At 37.6% G+C, this 19,880-nt stretch overlaps 1 protein-coding gene across 3 annotated transcripts in view; it reads right to left on the bottom strand.

Annotated features, from left to right (window-relative positions):
• The window catches only part of PDS5B (PDS5 cohesin associated factor B), a 110,956-nt gene that overhangs the window by 45,956 nt on the left and 45,120 nt on the right, over positions 1-19,880 (bottom strand). For all 3 annotated transcript variants that reach the window (XM_084306136.1, XM_084306138.1, XM_084306137.1), the window contains exons 9-14: positions 12,511-12,626; positions 10,689-10,783; positions 8,274-8,419; positions 7,177-7,328; positions 5,511-5,624; positions 3,884-3,965 (exon numbers count right to left, since the gene is read on the bottom strand). In XM_084306136.1, coding sequence (XP_084162262.1) covers positions 3,884-3,965; positions 5,511-5,624; positions 7,177-7,328; positions 8,274-8,419; positions 10,689-10,783; positions 12,511-12,626 — 705 coding nt within the window. The remainder of the gene's footprint in view (positions 1-3,883; positions 3,966-5,510; positions 5,625-7,176; positions 7,329-8,273; positions 8,420-10,688; positions 10,784-12,510; positions 12,627-19,880) is intronic.

Raw genomic sequence — 19,880 nt, 5'->3', positions numbered from 1 at the left:
AAAACATTTCGTTTTTAAAAGAACTCTGCTTAGCTGCCACCATTGCTAGAACTGCCTTTTAGAGACCTCCCTTTCTAACAGACAAAACTGATGACAGATAAGCCTAAAATTACACACAGGAAAACAAAGACAAATGAACTCAGAAAGAAGGCTCGGCTTAGAAGACAAATATTCCTTATACCAAGGTACTCAACACGAGGCAAACAAAGACCTGTGGTGGGCCTTTTCATTGGGTTCACGTCGGGAAAGAACCATTAAGCAGCAGTGCTGCAAGACACTACCATTTTCTTAAGAAAGTCTTCAAATTATTATAGAGAAGAGGGGAAAATGTTCAAGGTAGAGGTCAAAGTCTTGTTCAGGCATATGTAGTTTGTTTTTTCTTCGTGAAATCTCCACACAGATTTCAAATAAAGTTCAAACAAGCCATATCAGCTTTGGAGATAACAGTTACTGGTTATTATAATAACTCTGGCTAACACAGGGAAGTGTGTATTTATTTCTAGAAGGGAGCATCCTTTAACTTTTTGGAGTAAATTTCTGTTGTGCAATTGACGAGGTACTACAAAAGAAAAGCAAATTTTGAGTTCTAACATCACTGAAAAAAAAAAAAAAAAAAAAAAGGGAAATTAATCAGGTAATTAGGCAATTTGTACAAACTCTTGCAATGTTTGAGAACAGTGCCAATCCTGGAAAGGTTGAAGCATAACAAAAATACACCATGAGATTAAGATAAGCAGTGTTTTCAGTGAGCACTATATCTTGTGAAATGGACACCTAGGCACATTTTTCCAGCCATTAAGTATTTCTACAGAAATTTCAGTCACTTTTTAGTGTCAGCAGAATGCCGTCTTTTTTGAGGCTTTTCGCTGTCAGAGCTGAACATTCATGTGCAGACAAGAAACAATGTTGGGGGAGACAAACAAAAAAACCACACCAGAAATCACATCTGGTGTGTAGATTTCAAATAATGTCACCTGATACAGAATCTCTGCATTTGCTCCCCTTGCAACTCCGAAAAACAACAACAAAAACCACCCTGCATTGTGGAATTCCTTGTACTGGTTCGGTCTCCATTCTTCCAGTCCTGCCTAGGTCCTTCAAGTACTGGCTGAAGGTCTCATTAAAACAACATTTAAGTTGCACAAACTGCTAAGCACTCATCCCAGCATGAAACCAGCTGAGTCAGAAGGATTATTTTACCTTCCAGTAGTATAACTCCACTGAATAATGACAGATTGAAGATATCAAGATGCATTTCTTTTCAGAAGATCTACTGTGGCATCTTAGCTACCTAATCTTGCATTCACGATATGGAAGCATCTGAACGGCAGCACATCTACAGCAAATAAAGCTTATACTTCTAATACAGACAAAACAGCGTTCACCCAGTTTTCCACATGTGAACAAGCAAGTTTATCTGTATTATTTAACTGTATACCATTACTGTAGGAGAAAATAAGAAGAGATGAGATCTATGCTTTTGTTCTTTGGAGAAGTATCTCAGCTTAAAGTCAGATTCGATGTCTGTTCTGTCTCAAATTAGGAGAAGTTATAATCAAGAGAAACGGGAAGTTTCCTAACACATATTCAATCTCCTAGATAGTGTTTGCACTGGGGAAAGGCTAAAGCAGGGAAAAGAAAAAAAATAAAGAAAAAAAGCCTGAAAGGGGGAAAACCTGTAGAATTTCTCTATATGACAAAATAATTTTCCAAGATAGGGAAAAAACAGTGGAGTGGAAAATTCAAAGATCTATAATCACAGAATAGTTTAGCTTAGGAGGGACAACTGCAGCTCACCTGGTTGAACTGTCTACTCAATTTGCTCTAGCCCTCATCTAGCTGAGTTTTTAAGTATTTACAAGGATGGTTTCACAGCCTCACTGGACAACCTGTTCCCATATTTGATCATCCTTACTGACTTATTTTTTCCCTCCTTACTACCTACTCAAAATATTCCCTCCTGACATAAAACAGTTTCTAGATTTCTGAATGAAAATTTAAAACAAAGAAACATAAAGACGCCTGAGGAGGGGAAGAGGAGACGTGAGAGAAGGACAGATACAAGGGTAAGAGTTGCCTGAGCAGGGGTGGAGAGGAGATGCAGGGAGAAGGCATGACTCTAAAGGGACTGCGGCCAGTGGAGGTACCCAGGCTGGAGCAGTGGGTTAAGTACTGAGCTGCAGCAAAAGAAAAGGAACCACCACACAGTGACCACTGTGTGTGGCAAGGGGACTGGAGACCGTGAATTGTGGAAGAGAGGTGCTGAAGGGTGATTATTGAAGTGTTTATTTGTTCACTTTCAATTCTCAATACCAGAATCAATATTTAAAAGCTTATGTTAATGATCAGCGAACTAAATTAAGAACTATCCCCTCACTCAACACTGTGTTGTCGCCCACAACAGCACCTCAGACTGCCTGAAAGCAACATCACAAGCTGCCTGAAATCACACATGCACTCCTGTTACACAAAAAGCATTCAACTGTAGAGAGTCAATACTTAATCATGAAAGATGCAGTGAAAAGCACATGGACAAAAGCAAACATGTAAACAGAATACCCCACTTCCAAGGCAATGCTTATGCTGGCATTTATTAAAATTACACATTTAATTCTATAAGTGACACTTGGTATTTTACAACCACTTTCATTACTTCCCCTGAAAACAGAGAAAATTTGAGATTTTCACTTTCAACTGAAATGCAGAATATATCAAGAAGCTAACTCAAGTTTTATATCACACACAAATCTATTTAAATTACACCAAAAATATAAAAAAGTAGATTAAAATTATTTCAGCACTCACTGAAACACGATGAATTATTACTGTATTAGCAATTACTGCACTAAAGAATTCAATACAACATTACGGCATGTTTTAATTGCATCAAAGCAAAATTACAAATTTCACTGCAATCACCTTGAATATAACTCAAAGAGGAGTGCAAGACCAAGATTTTCACAGAACTACTGCTATCTGCGAGACAGTAGCATTTCTAAGCAGACGTTAGATAATCCAATTACACTTGTAAAAATGCAGTTACCCTTTCATCATGTTCAGACAATTTCAGCAAAATTATAATTCAATCATAAAACTGCATTAAATTTACCTGTGATGTTTGAGTATATGCACATATAAAAGACCTAAATACATGAATATGGACACAGTAACGCTTTATAGCATACACTATTACTGTTAAAACACGAACAGATTAAACTTGTAGCACTGAAGTCAAGTCATAATCAGGTTCCAAATGACATGCAGAATCACTTTTTTTTTTTATGATAATGTGCATATACATATAACTGAAACCTAAATTTTACTCTGTGAGAATATCCCAAATCCTCTAGGTATGTTTATCTTTTAGAAATATGCCCACCAGGAAAAAAAGAATTCAACACTAGTCTGTCACCTCCAACACAACATTTAAGAAGTTTCCAAGAGGGAAGAGAAACAAGTAACATATAACGATAAAATATTTTCATTTCTCAAATGTTACTAATTTATATAAGATAAGAAATCAGGATGGTTAGGTATTTTTTCTTCATTATTCAATCTGGCGGTCAAAAATAATATACCATCTTTTTCTCGTTTGAGAACCAGAACAATCCTGGCAACATGTAGCTCTCAAACAGTGGGAGCACATATTTTAGTATTAAGCAGCTAGCACTTAAAAAGAATCTTAAAAACACCTACTCTTACTGATAAAACATATACAGATTTCTTACTGAAAGTGTTGTCTAACAGAATCAAATTATTTTCTGTCAGTAATATTAAGCTTCAGACAGAAGTAATGGAAATAACAGAATTTAATTTTTTTTTTTGTTGGCTTTTTTAGTTTTTGTTTTGTTTTGTTTTTAAGTATAATTGCAGATTCACTTACTTTTGGTTGTTTTATTAGGTCAACTAAATCCTTTACTTGATGTCGTAACAGATTCTGACATTTCCACATTTCATTCAATGCTCTAAAAAAAACAAAGAATAGAAGAAAAGGAAGAGAAAAAAAAAAAAGAGTTGTCAAAGTCTTCTATTTAATAAACAACGTAACTGCCCAACAAGAGCCTTTCCATTCTTCTAAACGTTCTTCTAAACGTCTTCTAAACATTCCTGTCACATGGAACATCATTGCTGTGCGAGCAAATTCTAAATGTTTCCTAACTGAATGATATGGAAAATTTAATTGATCATACTATACTGGTACAAAATGTGAAACGAGTTTTGAAACGAGTTTTATTTCAGACGCTTAACTACACTGCCTTTAAAAGAACCGGGAAGTAACTGATATCTGTCTTATAAAAAACTCATTTGTACGAGTCTAAAATCATTCTTCTAAAAACATTCCAAGAAGCAGGCTAAGATTTTTATCATCAAAACAACGTTTTTCTTATACAGAAAGCAGTTACTAGAACAAGTTGCAAAAAGTGGACGTGATTGGACTTGTAAGAGATGCATTAGTCTACAAAACTGAAAATCAACACACTTTCCATGAAAAAATATCTACAAATTAAAAAAATAGTAAAAGGAATTTAAAAAAATCACTCATTTTTAAAACTTCTAGAATTCACAAGTAAAAGTCAGTCCTATTTAACTAACTGAATATACTGAATCTTTAAAATACATACTGCTGCATACGAAAACTGTAGAATGCAGAAGTTATTTGTTGCTTGAAATAACAAGTTCTGAAAAAATCCCATTCTGCATTTTGTTTAGCCTATACCAAAAAATGTTAGAACAGTAGCAGTTTTGATTTTTAATACATTATTCTTTGTTTTACTGTGCTACACCACTGTGACTTACTCAGGCATGTTATACAAGAAACACAGGGGATTCAAACACCAGTTTCTCTAGTATTTGAATGCTGTGGGTGGGTTTTTTAGCCAATCTATGATAAACACTCTCCCACATGAGAAATATTATATTTAATTTTCAAGTGACTAGGCATTACTAAATGAAAAAGTAAAACTAAGTAAATTCAATCAAAATAATGAACATTACAGCAGCAAAACTGTCATTATTCAAATTCACATGCATGCACTAATTTTAAGGCAAGTAATTACCTTCTCCAAACAAAATTGGAAGTAAAATGAATATTGAAGGAGAAGAGACAAACAAATAATTCCTTCCCACTCGAGCTATCCTGGCTGCTAAAATGAGTTTGTTGATTCTTAAATCTTCAGATAAGATCTGAAGCTAGTCAACGCTACTAATCTGCGCTATCTCTTTCAAGACATAAAAGGACTAACATGCACTGAAAAGCTTTTTGCCATTTCTTTGGCACTACTATTTTTTTGCTGTTTATGGTTAAAGGGTACCACACCTTGTTAAAAACCACCCTATTAATTTTTTCAAACTCTAATTTGAAGAGCATACAGTATTGCTATATTCCATTTACTAATAGTTGCTGAACTACTTTTGTCCACTGGCTTAGGGTACTCATAACAATTTAGAACCAATTTACAATAATGACTGTATTAAAAATCATTTTGCAAGAAGTCGAAAATGGCACATACTTCACAGCATTTGAATCCAGTGTTGCGTAAAGGTAATACAAACATTTCATTCGTTCATTTGTTTCCAAGTTGTGAGGGACCATGTACTGAGCAAAGATGCGCTCAACAAGTAACCTGAAAGACAGCATTACGGAACTGGTAAGCAAGAAAGCGGTCTTAAATTGTTAAAGTGTTCATTCAGAAATTCTCAGACATACCTAGAGATCAGTTGTGGCTTATAAAGACATATTTATTTAAAAAAAAATTAAAGTCACCTAACTTCCAATAAAATTCAGCATAAATTAAACAGAAAGATATCATTACGGAAGATGTACTGTTAATGTTAGCAGTAGGAAATTTAAGAGATGACATTATCATTATCAGATTTATTAACCCAGACAAAAATCAAAGGATTTTAGAGAAAGATGTCTCAAATATTGGCCCAAAGGATAAGTATTGCAGTCAATTTTTGAAGTGACCTCGTATACAGGGCTTAAAATAGGGGGGAAAAAAGGTCACATTGACCATTACACATTATCATGGGAAGGAGAATTCAGATACCAGTCAGGAGGAACTGGCTTTTCCCCTACACCTCCCTAGCCACTTCCTGAAGCACGGAGTTTATCCCATTTCTGTTGCTTCCATAGTAAAATACTGGTACATTCAACAATAATTTTGAAATGAATGAAATTAATGAAAGCTTCTGCTATGACATAGAAGCTCCTCATTTAGAAGCAGGAGAAAAAGGATCGGGTCTGGCAGTTACTTAGGAAAGACTGTGAAATAAAACAGAAACCACACCCATGTTGCAATCATGTACATCTAGGCTGGAAATGAAAATAAAATCCTTATGCACAAGCTTAAGTTACTAGATTCTTCCAATTAGATCACGTGGTCAAAACACAAACCCAGCTAGCTTCAAAAAATCTTGAAGTTTAAGAAACTGTGAACAAATAAGATCGGACCTGATGATCCAGACAGTTCCTTCCACTTCCATGGTACCAAGAAATAACCGATTATTTTGCAGGTGACTTTTTAAGAGTGCAATTTTTTGAAAGATTTGTATGGGTTTGCAATGCCATTTGTATTTGATCATGCTGTGAAGACCAAAGACCCATCTCTAAAGCCAACAAGACCAACCGATCAGTCAAGGCAGACTAGTTCCCAAACTAGTTCATAACGTGCAACTGTTTTTCAATGTGAACAATGAAATATGGGTCTACAGCTGGGATGACAGACATATTTCGCCATAAATCACAAGGCTCTAATTTCTGGCCATTATTATACTGAAAAACTAACCTTCCAGAGTGAGATGCCATAACCATCACCACTATATTGACTAATTGGACTTGCAAGTCCAAAGCAAGTTTGTTAAGGCAGTCTTACTTACTGGATTTTAACACAAAAATCAGCAAGTTACTGAAGTATAAACAAAACCCTCCTTTATGAAAGCAGTGGTGAAGTACACGTTGGAATATTTCAAAGTTTTCAGCTTCTTACAATCTCTTTTGGCCTCAAACAAGCAGAAGAAAACAACAAAGAATAAAATTTGGCTGTATAATATTATGCATTTGATCAGAACATACACAATTATCAAGTCGTCTTCTTGTTAGCACTTAAGCTTGAAGGAAAAACAAAATTACCACAGTTATCCACAGAATACTCAGCTTTCAAAAGGCTGACTTACCGGTCATCAATACTGTTCTGATAATATATATGCAGAAGTTTATCTTTTATCCATGATATCTGTTTTGCAGCTTCTTTTCCTGCTTCTGACTGTAATGAGTATTTCTTGTATATCTGTGCAAGTCCCATCATAGCTTCTTTCCTCACTCTCCACTTGAGAAAACAAAATAGTACCACAGTTTAGCAGTTCAAAACTCAAATTTGAGAAGACAGAGAAGCTTCATAGTATTTTCTATTCTGCCCCAAAATGAAATAGTTCAATTGGGTTATAAGTACAGTTTCTTCTCGTTAAGACAAATACTGCATTATGTCTATTATGCTAAGCATTTCAATGCAGGTAACTACTACACAAGTATGCCTCTTGAATTTAGAATTGTTACAAGTTCAAGCCAGCACCCTTTTTCACAGATATGCATCGAATATTTGAGATTGTATTATGTCTGCACCATGGGAAAGCATGTCACCAAACGAAAAATCAGGTGATAACACTAATTTTAAGTTTGCCGTTTATACTCTCATGTAAGCATAAAAACATCCTAAGTTTTGCCGAATAACAAAACATAGCTAAACTAAATTTCAAGGCTATTCAAGCTTGAAAGCTACTACACTCATTCACAGTTTTCCAATGAACTAATTAAAAGCAGACAATGTAGCCACCTCTGATGGTGGAACAATTCGCATTAGTAATCTACCATACAGTTTGAAACCTATTGTCAAAATTTCCTATGAAAAATGTTAGAATGTCTTACGAGGATCTCATTTTATTCAAAAATTACTATTAATTATTATTATTAATTACTAACTAGACAACTGGAGTGACATAGTTTTATTCGGCATATAGGTTTTTTTTTTTGATCATTCTACATTAAATAATAATACAGCACAATGAAAAATGTTGCATTCCAGTCAGGGGCAAAAGCTATCTCATTAAGTACACTGTCTCGATATTTTTTGCATTATATAGATTTTCATTAGTCATTTTAAAATCAGCTCAGCATTTTAAGAAGCTTTGCTTTTAAGAAAAAGAAAGCTAATTGCAGTAAGATACAAAAGACTAGAAGAATAATGCACAGCCACCGTTAGTACTTAATGTCTTACCCGCTTGTCCAGTGTTCGTTCTCTGACAAAATTAAGCAGGTGATCATTGACAAGCAGAAGATCTTTTTTAGCAGCAGTAACTATGGATACTATAACATCATGCCTTATCGCCTCTTCAGGATCATGTGACCTTACTTTAAGATATTCTGGGGAAATAAAATAAAATAAGCATTTCGGTTGAGGAATACAAGTTCAGATATTTTTATTTCTCTAGCGGCTACCCAACAGAAAACCATGAGTTTCTACAGTTTTGAGTGCAGACAGTAAGAAGCCACTAATTTTCCGTAAGATTAACTGGAATGTGAGTAATCAACTTTTTATTTACTTAGAATGCTCAATACTTATATTTCTGGCATTAAGTTATTAAAAATTATTTCTTGTAATAATTAGTTATAATCTACATTTGCAACTGTTACAGCCCAAGAGAACTGCATCTATAGAGCTGAATAGATGCTGAAGTTCTAAGAACTTGATATCCACACTACATACACGTTTTAAAGTCTTACTTCAGGCTAGAGGCTACTCTCTTCCTGCAGATTCCTATAACTGGTTGACAGAGCACATCAGTTGCACTCCTGAACACAGCTTCTGTGCTTTCCAAAAGGAATCTGGTTCACATGCTCCAGAACACTCCACAGTGTGAACCACATGAACAGAGCAAGCAGGGACAAATCAAGAGACATACTTAAGAAGCATGCTCTTTCACCAAGCTAAAAATGCTTATTTAGACAAATCCTAATTCATTCAACACAGAACAGTTTTTTTCTAGATTATGTTGGCATATTGCTACATATTTGGTACTACCAGAAATCCTACACCATCAACATTTTAAGATTTCTGCTTATAAATCTCAAATGTTTTAGCTACTTAGTATCATTTCAGAAAATTGCCAAAGCACAAAATAGACCAGCAAAGTTCATTTACCCTTTCAGAACTGCGTATTCTAGGTTAATTTAGTCACACACACAGGCAAAAAAGCACACAAAAAAAAGACATTAAGATCACTGTATGCAGCATACATCAGTGAAACGCTGAGAACATTACGAAACATTGAAAATTCAAAGTTTGCTCTAAATAACCAGAGGTTACTGCACTCTTATTACTGTTCAATGAACAGTGAAAATTTTCAAGTCTCATCTGAAATACTGACTATTAACATTGCTGGTAATCAGCACAAGTGTTGGAACAGCACATCAAGAAACGAAGCTTTGCATTTATGGAAGTTACAAAATTTAAAAATCAAATAGCTTTTAAAAATTGTTCCACATGAAAACATAATAAACTAAAACAAATGAAGACAACTGCCATTGCGCAAAACAATTCTTTTCTTCAACATCAGTGAGCAAGAAAATTTTATGAACAATTTGACTTTGATAAGCATTGTGGGGAGACAGAGGGGCAAGCAACATTACATTTCCCAGAGGATACCATTAGAGGGGGCACAAAGTCTTTCAGCAATGTCAAAAAAAAAAAAAAAAAAAGGAAAAAGTTAAAAGGAAAAAAAAAAGAAACAAACTTGGAAATACACCTCTGATAAGCTTTAGCATTCCCTTAGAGAAAGATCCAGAAACTATTTTCTTTTTTTTCCCTCTAAAAAAAAAGAAAAAACCTGCCTTAACAATACAATTAACTATGGGATTATGGGGTAACTATAGCTTGCCTGTATTTGTGTAAATTGACAAATGTTCAGCACGCAGGAGGGCAACCCCTTGCAATTAACGGCCCCTTAAACTCCCTCCTTAGAGGAAAAAGTCAAAGATAATACCTCCAAAGAACAAGTGGGAGTTTAGTGATCAAGGGAAGATACTGTCTTCATATCAACTTTGAAAAAAGCAACCCATTCTCTTTAACTGCACTTCTGTTCATTAAGAGTGGGATCTTATTGTCTATCTCCTTATTGTCACAGGGAGCAACAAATACTAAAAGCTTTTATCCGTGCCAGTTGCTTTCTTCCTACAGAGGTCTTGAACTGCCAGTTGTGTTTGGTACGAAGGAGCAGAAACCAAGAGCTGTGGTCACAGTTCCAAGGATTGTTTTGATACTTCAGTCAGTTGCTGCACAATATTTACACACTTCTTTGTGGAACCAAGTCTCTGTTCTGCACCCTAATAAATGCCATGACTGCTTTGTTTGGCAGGCTTATTTTGCCTGATCTCATAGTGTTTAATTTCAACAGCAGTTGGGAATGCAGCTACTGTAAGAGAAAGAGGGTGCTCTCTTTGGTTAAGGAATTCTTCATGCCCAAACCCCTTAGCCTAAGAGCAGCGCTCAAAGCACGGGACTCTGCAATTTTGAAATCTAACCTCAATTGTCCCCTCCATAACGTCACAGAATGTTACTAAGGATGACAACTAACCTTCCTGACTTCTCCAGGAGACTTAAAACTGAATTTTAATGTTATAGTAAATCTGGTACCTGTTAAGTCTTTTGCTAGGTCGGGATGGTTCATAAGGCAGTGACTTGCAAATTTCACACATTCAAGACGAATGGGTACATGGATATCATTAAACCTATTTAGAAACAAGACAATGTGTTACAACAAGAAAAAATATCATTCACCAGAACAGTTAGATCATTTCTACACAGTCTCAAATATTCTCTAAAAAGATTTTTATGCCTCCCATGCACCTGTGCATGTTACCTGTGCAAAACAGCTCTAATTTTATGGTATTAATTTGAATTTCTTTAACTTAAGAAAAAATTCCTGTACTCATGAATTAATTCATGTTCTATACAGAAAGGGAAATATCCTCTCCTGGTACACATGAAAAACTAGGGGCAGACAACAGCTATTTAGTGAAAGATGTCTCACACATTTCAAGCAGTGTTTCTCTAATGCTCCACCTAGTTAATCATGAACTGTGTATCAGTAACTGAAAAAAGGTTTTAAGATTGTGATGTTCTTCTCCTCTTTAAACTGTATGATAGACAGCAAACCAATCCAACCTAGTACAAATTTCTTCTAAAATGGATCTTTCAACTTCTGTAAGACTTGGTTTTAGAGGACTAAATTAAATTTGATGCTTGAAACCTAGTACATAAAGTTAAGCATGAGAAAATAAGTAATTTTATAAAAAAACTATTGTTGCAATGAGAGCTATGTTGTTTTGAAAGATAAAACACATTTCAAGGCCATCAAAATACCTGGTTTTAAACAATTTAAAAGCAAATTTTAGAACATACTGCTGTGGAAACATTTATTTATCAAATGCAAAGGCTTTAAGAAATGTCTATTTAAGTAAAAACTAGGTACTTTTCTAAATGAAGACAATTTAGGAATGTCTTCTCTAGTAATTACTATAACAACTTATTTAAAATCCTTGAAAAAAGTAAATACATGTACGTGGTTCATAACTAATGGAAAACAGTAATTGTGAACAACAGATTGGACATGATCATATTGTTTCACATCATAACACAATGAAGCATCTTTCTCTGGATCCAAATTTTGATTCTTAAATTACATGCAATATTTTAAATGTTACATACTTTCAAGCAAAATTAATTCCCTCAATTAAGTTTCCTGTACTTTCAGAAGTTTAGGACATTCTGGTTTTGATATGATTTTTTGCTAAATTACAATCTACTGCAATTATAATAATTTATACGATTTATCCTCATTTACTCAAGCCAAAAGTATTTTCACCATAGTATCCATATTTAAGTTCCTTCTGACTGCAAACTCCAGCTTTATTACCTATTTCAAACTGGCAGAATATTTTAAAAAGAAAAGACTAAGTGTGTTTTCTGCATTGTAAATACTACATACCTCCTTTAAGGCACAAAAATAATTAAAAAAATTGAAGCCAGTAAAATACTGTACATGAAAGTCACAAAAACAAATCTGATAATACCCAATACTGCAAATGTTATCTGATATTATTTTAAAATTAATCCATCACTGAATATATTTTATAATGATTCCATCATTTGTTAAAAAAAAAATCTAATAAAATGTTCTTTTTTTCTTGGCAATAGCAGTAAAGATAGTTGCAAAATATGAATTAAAAAAAGGATGATTTGTAATTGTTCACTGTGCAGAATCATAAATGCAGAGGATATATATAAAAAATGATCTCCCTAGCGTTACCTGACAGATTTCAGATAAAGCATGAGGATACCACACTTAGCTATATCACTTGAGGAAAATAAAAGAGATAGGAGAATTGAAAAGTACTGAATTACAATTCTTTGATTTTTTTTTCTCTCCTGGGAAAGGAACTAAAACAGCATATACCTCCCCAAGTAGCACTGCCAGAGCGGTTTGTTCTGAGATGCCAACTCGGAATCCTTTGCCCCAAACATTTTTGCTAGAAGCTTTACGACCTGCAGACGTTCTTCATTGTCATTGCTCTGGAAAACGAACACAACTTTTGAAAAAACAAAAAGTAAACCAGCCAGAAAATAAAATACCCAAAAAGCAAAATAGTGCTTTGTACAGCTTTTAGAATATATAAGAACATTATACGTACACAACTCAAAAAAAAAATAATAGATTTTTCTTGTATACAAATGTGTACCTTTGCTAATGCTGTAAGACAAAATAATGAAGGCAGTGAAAACATAATGCAGCGCAGAGACAAAAAAACCTACTGAACAAAGCGTGGTGGTAAATATAGGTGTATAAATCTTTTTGACCATCATTTACAGGTGTTGCTGTTAGGAAACCTGGTAACGTGCTTATACAAATTTATACAAAATTAATCACAGCACAAAACTCATTTTACTTCTATCTACGCATAAAAGTATACAGTTCTCGGGAACAGTGTTTTATTACAAACATTTAATTAAAAGGTTTTTAGAGGACATCAGATTGAATACCCAAGATCTGACACACGCAGTACCTGGTCCTGAATTTAAAGTCTATATTTAAGCCAGTATTTAAAACTGCTAAGTTACAACAGATACTTTTCTTTCATATTTTAAAAAAAACTAACACTGACAAAGATAAAACAAGACCTTCTTCAGTACATTTTCATTAGCGCTGGTTTGCATTAGGCTTGCTTAATACAACACACAGCATTTGAAGCTTAAAACATGCTTTGGAAGTGTGCGCTAATATTTGTGCAATTAACACATATTTGAAGTTCACAGATTTTTTTTCTTTTGCTTATTAAAAAACCAACTGGCTGCAATAGTTCTTTGAAAATGGGGCAGCACGGTCAAGTTGATTGAACAAGTTGTTATTCACCCCTTATTATTTCATTCCTCTTTCTTGTAATAGACATGAGCTTTTTCAAATAACTTTCTCTTCCATCATTTTTGACGTTCTTATTAGTTCAACATCAACCTTTTGAATTCAACCAAGATATAAGAGCATAATGTAGTTGTCAGAGTTCTCCGACAACACCAGCCTTAAAGACTGACTATTTTTCCTGACTCGATACCATAAATGGGCTGAGAAGTTTTCCCGTATCTTCTTTCAATTCAGCTCCCTAAGAATAGTCGAAGCATTTTTAAAATCCTTTTAAGTTCCAGAGCAAGACAAGGATGAAGAAATCTTTGACACTGATTTATTACTACAATACATGAAACTATAGTGCTTTTGAATACACCTTAGTATTTATAATATTAGCAGCTTTAATAGCAGAGTTATTAACACTTTTTGCCTGTATTTGACTGATTTATCTGACTCAAATTCAGACTGACATTTTACCGAGTCATCTACAACCTCCTCCTCTTTAACTGCAGTAAATGGTATCTTTTTTTCCCCTGAGTTTCAGCTTACAAGTGTCCATCACATAACAGATTCAGATTCTCTGCCCTAAAAGAATTTTAACTTTTTTTTCCCCAGCCTGTATTAGTCCGACCTCCATTACTCGTATCCTATCCACTCCTGATTAAACCAACAAAATATTGAAAGTATTGCGTACCTCTGAATTTCTCTAGGCAATCAACACAGATGCAGAGCAAGAAACCCTGGGATAGAGGCAGTAGCAGACACAAAGCATTCAACTGCTTTATTGCATAGCCAGATGTATAGAAAAAATTGAGGTATCTTTTAATGAATTAGCCAAAGAAGAAGCTTTCCCTATAGCAGGCAGTAATCTGATTACACGATAGGCACTCATGTTTATAGACCTGCTTGTAGGAACAATGAATATTTGTGATTATGGATGAGGAGTATTTGGTACTTTCTAAATTAGTTCCCAGGAGTTGGTCTCCTTGAGACGTTCTTGTTTAAGACCCTAAAGTAATAAAATCAGCCTGTATAATAAATGAATCAGCCTGTGTTAATAAATGAGCACATCACCATTGCGGTCTCTATCCTTTATTCTACTTTAATCTCTACTTTTTTTCTGAGGAAAAGATCAGTACGGTAAGCTCTAGAAAAACCTTAATCCTTCTCTGTCCTATGATGCATTGTGTAAGTGAATAGTACGTCCTTTACCTTTTGTCTTAGGTATGATCCAGCACTCGTCATGCTTAATAGTGTCCCATAAAGATTCACCAATAAAACCTGACGCTGAACACTTATTTCTAATTCCCTATACCCTGCTCCCAAGGCAGCTGCTCTTCTGCCTACGTGTTATGGTCTGTCAGTAACAGCTGAAGTTGGTCAGATTGTTATGAGTAGGCAAGTCCAAAAGAATAGGTAGCACTGAGGATCTGGAGGGATTTGGGAGTAGAAGTAGACACAACCTGAAACTTGCCAAAAAAATTAACTACCATGTCCAGGAGGACAGGCAGCTCTGAAGTAATAAAAGTCAACAATTTGCTGATTTTATTCGTTAGGTAACATTGGTTTAGTAGAAAATTAAAACAAAGACAAATAATCCATTACTGTTTTATTCCATAATACCCCGTTCATGAGCTTTTCATTCCCTGGACCATTACATGTATATTTAATTTCTGTGATTTCTAAAATTCAAATATCAAATTGAAATGAAGGGACATCAGTTTCAGTTACAAGTTGACCTATACAGCAGCAGTCTTTTATCTGTTCTCCCTTGTACCGATAATGCTTCTGTGTCAGTGCTAGATCCCTAAACACATCACTTTTCAATGCCAAGATCAGGCATTAATGGCTGTCCCTCATCCAAGAGGTTAGTTGGACGAATTTCAGTGGGTGTTCTGCTGATCCCACAGTCCCATTTCCAAAATAAGGTGAAAAAAAAATACCAGTAAGAGGCAAACGATTTTTAACACAGCTCTCACATAGTGTTAAAATTTAGCAATACTTCTTCCCTGTTCAGACAGGAAAGCTGTTCAAGCCACGGGAAACCAGCACTAGCAGCAACCGCTGTGTGCCAAGAGGAGTACGTGGCTTAGTGGGCGACATTGGTAGTAGGGTGATGGTTGGACCAGATGATCTTGAAGGCCTCTTCCAACCTTAATGATTCTGTGAGAGTTGCAAGGTAGCCAGGAGATTTCTTTGCCCCAACACCCTTAGTCCACCGGTCATGTTCCTCCTGAGGGAGGTAAAGCAATAGTGACCACTTGGCAGGAAGTTATGGCTGCATGTCTCCTGTGGTATCAGCACCAACCAGAAGGCAATGGGATTAACTTGAGGGACAGAGGTGAATGGAAATAAGTCTTTGGTCCTTCTCATCTACCTTGCCTTCCCAGATGCCCTTACACAACAGATCTGAGGCTCTGGAATAGGAAGGACAGGATCACAATGAGGTGGATGATGATCCATCTATGCAAGAGGAGTCACCAAGGTCTTTGCTTTTAACACCAGTGATGGGTATTGGGACCTCTGGAGCCCTGGGTTGGAGGACTGTGACTAGGGAGTGATTAAGGTTCCAGCTGGTATTGAACTTGCATGGCATTTGCTGCACGTAAGTCTATAGGACCCAAAGATATTCATGACAGGGTACTGAAAATAGGGGCTGATGCTACTGTGAAATCTTTCTGGGAGACTTGGAAGGGTCCAAGTTGACAGAAAGCTACGAAGTGTTGTTGCAGTTTTCAAGAAGGGCAAGAATGAGGACCCTGGTAATTATAGGCCTGTCAGTCTCACCTTGGTGTCCGATTAAATTATGGGGAACATCATCCTAGGAAATCATCCTAGGAGTTATTGAAAAGTGTTTGAAATTCAATGCATTGACTGGTTAAAACTGATGTGGCTTCATGAAGGGAATACCTTATTAACTTGATATCCTGTCATGACAAGATTACCCATAATATGGATGAAGGGCAGGCAGTGAATTGGGGGGGGGGGATGGTGGGAGAAGGGGAGGACAGACTACCACAGGGCAGAGGGAGGAGTTAATTTGGCAGAGCTCTTAGTATTGTCTAATGGTTAGGCTCAAATAGTTGTAGTAAACTGAGTAACCTCAGGCTGGCTGCCAGTTACTAGTGGTACTCCCCAGAGTTTAATTTTAGGGCCAGTTCTCTTCAGTGTTTTATCAATGACCTGGACACAGGAGTCGAGTACTCAAAATGTAAGTTTGCAGATGATACAGAAGTGGGAGGAGCCCTTGCTTCCCTTGAGGGTAGAGAGGCCATGCAGAGAGATCTTGATATACAAGAGCACTGGGCAATGAGAAACCATATGAAATTTAACAAGAGTGAGTGCCTGATTCTGCACCTGGGACCACACAACCCTGTACATACATGGAAGTTGTGGGACAAGTGGATGAAATGCAGTGCTGCAGAGAGGGATCAGGTGGTTTCAGTTGATGGCAAGCTCTACATAAATCAACAGCTTGCCCCGGCAGCCAAAAGGGTACATGAAGCACAGTATAGGTTATAGGATGTGATGGTATGGCTTAAAACTAATCAGGTTCAACAAGCCCAAGTGCAAGGTGCTGCACCTGGGTTGGAGCAATCCCAGACAGGAGCACAGGCTCGGAGAAGAACTCATTGAGAGCAGCCCTGCAGAGAAGGACTTGGGGGTTCTGGTCAGTTTAAAGCTTGACTCAGTGCACACCTGCAGCCAGAAGGCCAACTGCATCCTGGGCTGCACCAACAGAGGGGTGGCCAGCAGGTAGAGAGAGGGGATTGTGCCTCTCTGCTCTGCCCTTGTGAGACCCCATCTGGAGTGCTGTCTTCATCTCTGGAGCCCCCAGCACAAGGAGGACATGGACCTGTTAGAGCAACTGAAAATATTACTGGGATAAATAAGACCCAAAAAAAAGCAGAGAATAAAGCACAAAGCTGCACATTTCAGAGAACACCATTTACTGATGAGCATTCTTTGTTAAGTCAACACGTACAATTCTCAATTGAAGTTACCTGTCATCTTGACCAAATGGTCAGTATTTGTACCAAAGTGGCAAGGTGGTTGAACACTAGATGGCCACATTGTTTAGATCCTGTGGTGGTTTTACCCTGCTGGCCAGCTGAAATCCATCCACCACAACTGCTCTCACTCTCCCTCCTCAATGGGAAAGGGAAGAAATTATGATGGAAAAAGGCTCAAGGGTTGAAATAAGAACAGCAAGATCACTCACCAATTAGCAGCACAGGCAAAACAGACTCAAAATAGGGAGATTAATTTACTGCCTATTACTAGTAGGCTAGAACAGTAAGAACCTAAAAGCAAACAAAAAACACCTTCCCTCCCCATCCACCTTCTTCTATGTCCTTCCCCAAGCAAGGCAGGGGAATGGGGGCTGTGGACAGTTCTTAATGCTTCATCTCCACAGCTCCTTCACAATCACTCTCTGCCCCTGCTCCCCATGGGGTCCCTCCCATGGATGCCGTCCTTCCTGAACTGAGCCTGCGGGGGCTGTCCACAGGCAGCAGCTCTTCAAGCACTGCTCCTACACGGCTCCGTCCCACGGGGTCCATCCCCCAGGAGCAAACTGCTCCAGCACGGGTTGCCCCCAGTGGGTGGCAGCACCCCCAGCCCCCCTGCTCCTGCGTGGGCTCCTCTCCACGGGCTGCAGCTCCGGCCCGGGGCCTGCTCCTGCGGGGGCTCTCCATGGGCCGCAGCCTCCTCCAGGCCACATCCACCTGCTCCACTGGGGGCTCCTCCACCCATGGGGGGGCTGCAGCGTGGAGATCTGCTCCATGTGGGACCCATGGGCTGCAGGGGGACAGCCTGCTCCACCAGGGGCCTCTCCACAGGCCGCAGGGGAACTGCTGCTGCCTGCCTGGAGCACCTCCTGCCTTCCTGCTGCACTCACCTGGGGCCTGCAGGGCTGGGTCTCACTCCTCTTCCCCAGCTGCTGTTGCACAGCAGTTTTTGTCCCTATCTTAAATCTGCTCCCAGAGGCCCAACCAGCATCGCTCACTGGCTCAGCTCTGGCCAGCAGCAGGTCCCTTTGGAGCCGAATGAAACTGGCTCTGATCTGACATGGGGCAGCTGCTGGGTTCCTCACAAAGGCCACCTCTGCAAACCCCCTGCTCCCAAACCCTTCCCCTGTGAACCCAACACAGATCCAAAATCGTAAACATGCACAGCAGTGCTACTGAGGGACCTAAGCTCTGTCACAAGTTCTATACTAACAGTTTCATAACCCTGCCTTATGTGGCCCAAAATTTATTTGGTCACTGACAGGAAATCCCTTGATTTTGTCTACATTAAAAAGAGATAGTCTAGAGCTTTCCTAAGATCCTTTGTCCCATGAAGACAAGGATCTCTTGAAACTCATTCCGCTCCAACCAAAGACATTACTGGCTGATATTGCTTCATGCTGGTGAGCACCAGCTCGCTAAGCACGTGGTCAAAGAGCTCCAGAAATTAATGTCATTAGGACAAGAGGAAGGTGGCTGGTGTGGCACAGAAGTGCCTGGCACCCATTGTTCGTGGCAGAACTACAGCAAAAAAGCCTCCCAGCAGTGCCAAACACAAGAAAATTGGAGGAGGGGGGGTCACAGGAGGAATGTGTGCACAGAACTAGAAAAAGGCAGGCAGCACAGAAATATTTCTCTATCAGCACCCATCTTTTTATATTCAGTTCAGTATTTTAAGTCGTTCCAAGGGAGGACATCAGTGGTAGCATACATCTCAGTCTCGGCAACATTACTACAAGTTAATTTACGATGAGCGAGCATTTTACTTTGGGTGGAGGAAGTGTAGCTGGAAAGCCTCCCCTCAGTGTAAACTGACTCCTCCCATTCACAGAACAAGATTCTTCAATAATTATATCTCCAAAACCTGATCGAGTGTCTCCTTGATGCACATCAAGTAAGAAGGAAGGAAGGAAGGATAAACTCGACCATATTCCTCTTTAAGCCCTCAATAATAAAGAGTAAAATATGTATATTGTTAGAACACACAGAAGGACTTCCCAAGGGCAATCCCTCCAAGTCATTAACAATATTATCATACTTCCAGGAATTCCTGTCTTCTCATGTTTAGTTAAGAATTAACCACTTTGTTGTCAAATGACATCCCAAAAGTTGTTTGTTTTATTTATTTATTTATTTATTTTTAATTGCCAGTAATCAAGTCCCTACAGACTTTGCCTTTGGTAAGCCACATCACATTTTTCTTTCCTTATATGGATTACTAATTACTCTTTCCAATCTATTTTAACACCCTATGCCCAATGAGCTGATCTCCATTGTTCATCAGGCTTCACATGACATGGCCAGCGTATTTAAAAAAAAAAAGTTTTAGCAGCTATACAAAACCAGCCATTTATCATTCCTTACTAGTAAAAAGATTTTTTTTTTTAGACAAGTCAAAAGAATTTACAAAGAGCTGAT

The sequence above is a fragment of the Netta rufina genome (genome assembly GCF_964035555.1).
Source record: "Netta rufina genome assembly, chromosome: 1".
Lineage (NCBI taxonomy): Eukaryota > Metazoa > Chordata > Aves > Anseriformes > Anatidae > Netta > Netta rufina.
The sequence above is the reverse complement of the archived record's forward strand: the minus strand, read 5'-3'. Positions and strand labels throughout refer to the sequence as shown.